This window comes from Malurus melanocephalus, unplaced genomic scaffold, assembly GCF_030028575.1.
Source record: "Malurus melanocephalus ecotype Western Australia unplaced genomic scaffold, MMel_1.1 scaffold_1488, whole genome shotgun sequence".
Taxonomy (NCBI): Eukaryota; Metazoa; Chordata; class Aves; order Passeriformes; family Maluridae; genus Malurus; species Malurus melanocephalus.
Window position 1 is genome coordinate 13,845 of NW_026624720.1, and position 992 is coordinate 14,836.

Consider the following 992-nt stretch of genomic DNA (forward strand, 5'->3'; position numbering starts at 1 on the left):
TCGCCGCCGCCTGTCGCGACAGAGCCGCGATTTGGGGCGAATTCGCTGCTTTTTGTGGCGGACTCACCGTGAGGCCTGAGCGGCGCCCGGCGCGGGGTCTCCCAGGCGCCCCCGCACGGGCAACGCCGCCAGGACCCCGCCGGGCCCCGCCGCTTAGGGGTTCGCGGCGCTGCCTGATCGCGGCCGCCGCGCCGGAGGGGCCTGGAGGGGCCGGAGCGGGGCCGGGGGGGGACGCGGCGGGCACGGGGAGYTACGGGGGGGTTTAACGGGACCCCCCCCCGGCCCCGCGGCCCCCCCAGAGAGCGGCGGAGAGGAATTAATTAGCATAAACCGCGCCCCCGGACAGGCATTAGAATAGACACGCCCCCGCGCTGGCGCCTCAGCCGCCAAGCCCCCCCCGGGGGGGATCATTTGCATACACCACGCCCCCACGATCTTTATATTTGCATAAACCGCGCCCCCGGACAGGCATTAGAATAGACACGCCCCCGCGCTGGCGCCTCAGCAGCCAAGCCCCCCCCGAGGGGGAGTTCATTTGCATACACCACGCCCCCGCGGTCTTTATATTTGCATAAACCGCGCCCCCCAGCACGGCGCGCCAGCCCTGTTTTTCTCATTTACATAAACCACGCCCCTTCGCAGACTATAGCACTTTCTCTGCTTTGCATAAACCACGCCCCCTCCACGTTAATCACAATAAACCACGCCCCCTCCGTGGCATTCCACCACCCGAGCGGCGCTCTGCTATTTGCATAAACCCCGCCCCCAACCCCGCGTTCGCTCCTCCCGCCCGCCAGGGGGCGCCGCGGCGGGAAAACCGGATCACGTGACGCGGGCGCCGGGGTCACGTGGGGCTGTGGCGGGGCCGTCATGGCGGCGGCGGGGAAGGAAGCGGAGGCGCAGCGGCTCCTGAGCGAGGCCGACAGGAAGGTCCGGGGGGCCCAGTCCTTCCTCGGGGGCCTCTTCGGGTGCGTGCGGGAGGAGCGGCGGGG

At 69.7% G+C, this 992-nt stretch overlaps 1 protein-coding gene across 1 annotated transcript in view; it reads right to left on the minus strand.

Annotated features, from left to right (window-relative positions):
• The window catches only part of BICRA (BRD4 interacting chromatin remodeling complex associated protein), a gene marked incomplete at its 3' end in the record, with an annotated part of 13,021 nt that extends 12,149 nt beyond the window's left edge, over nt 1-872 (minus strand). Inside the window, exon 1 of the mRNA XM_057388007.1 lies at nt 771-872. Coding sequence (XP_057243990.1) covers nt 771-872 — 102 coding nt within the window. The remainder of the gene's footprint in view (nt 1-770) is intronic.
• Nucleotides 873-992: the final 120 nt, after the last annotated feature.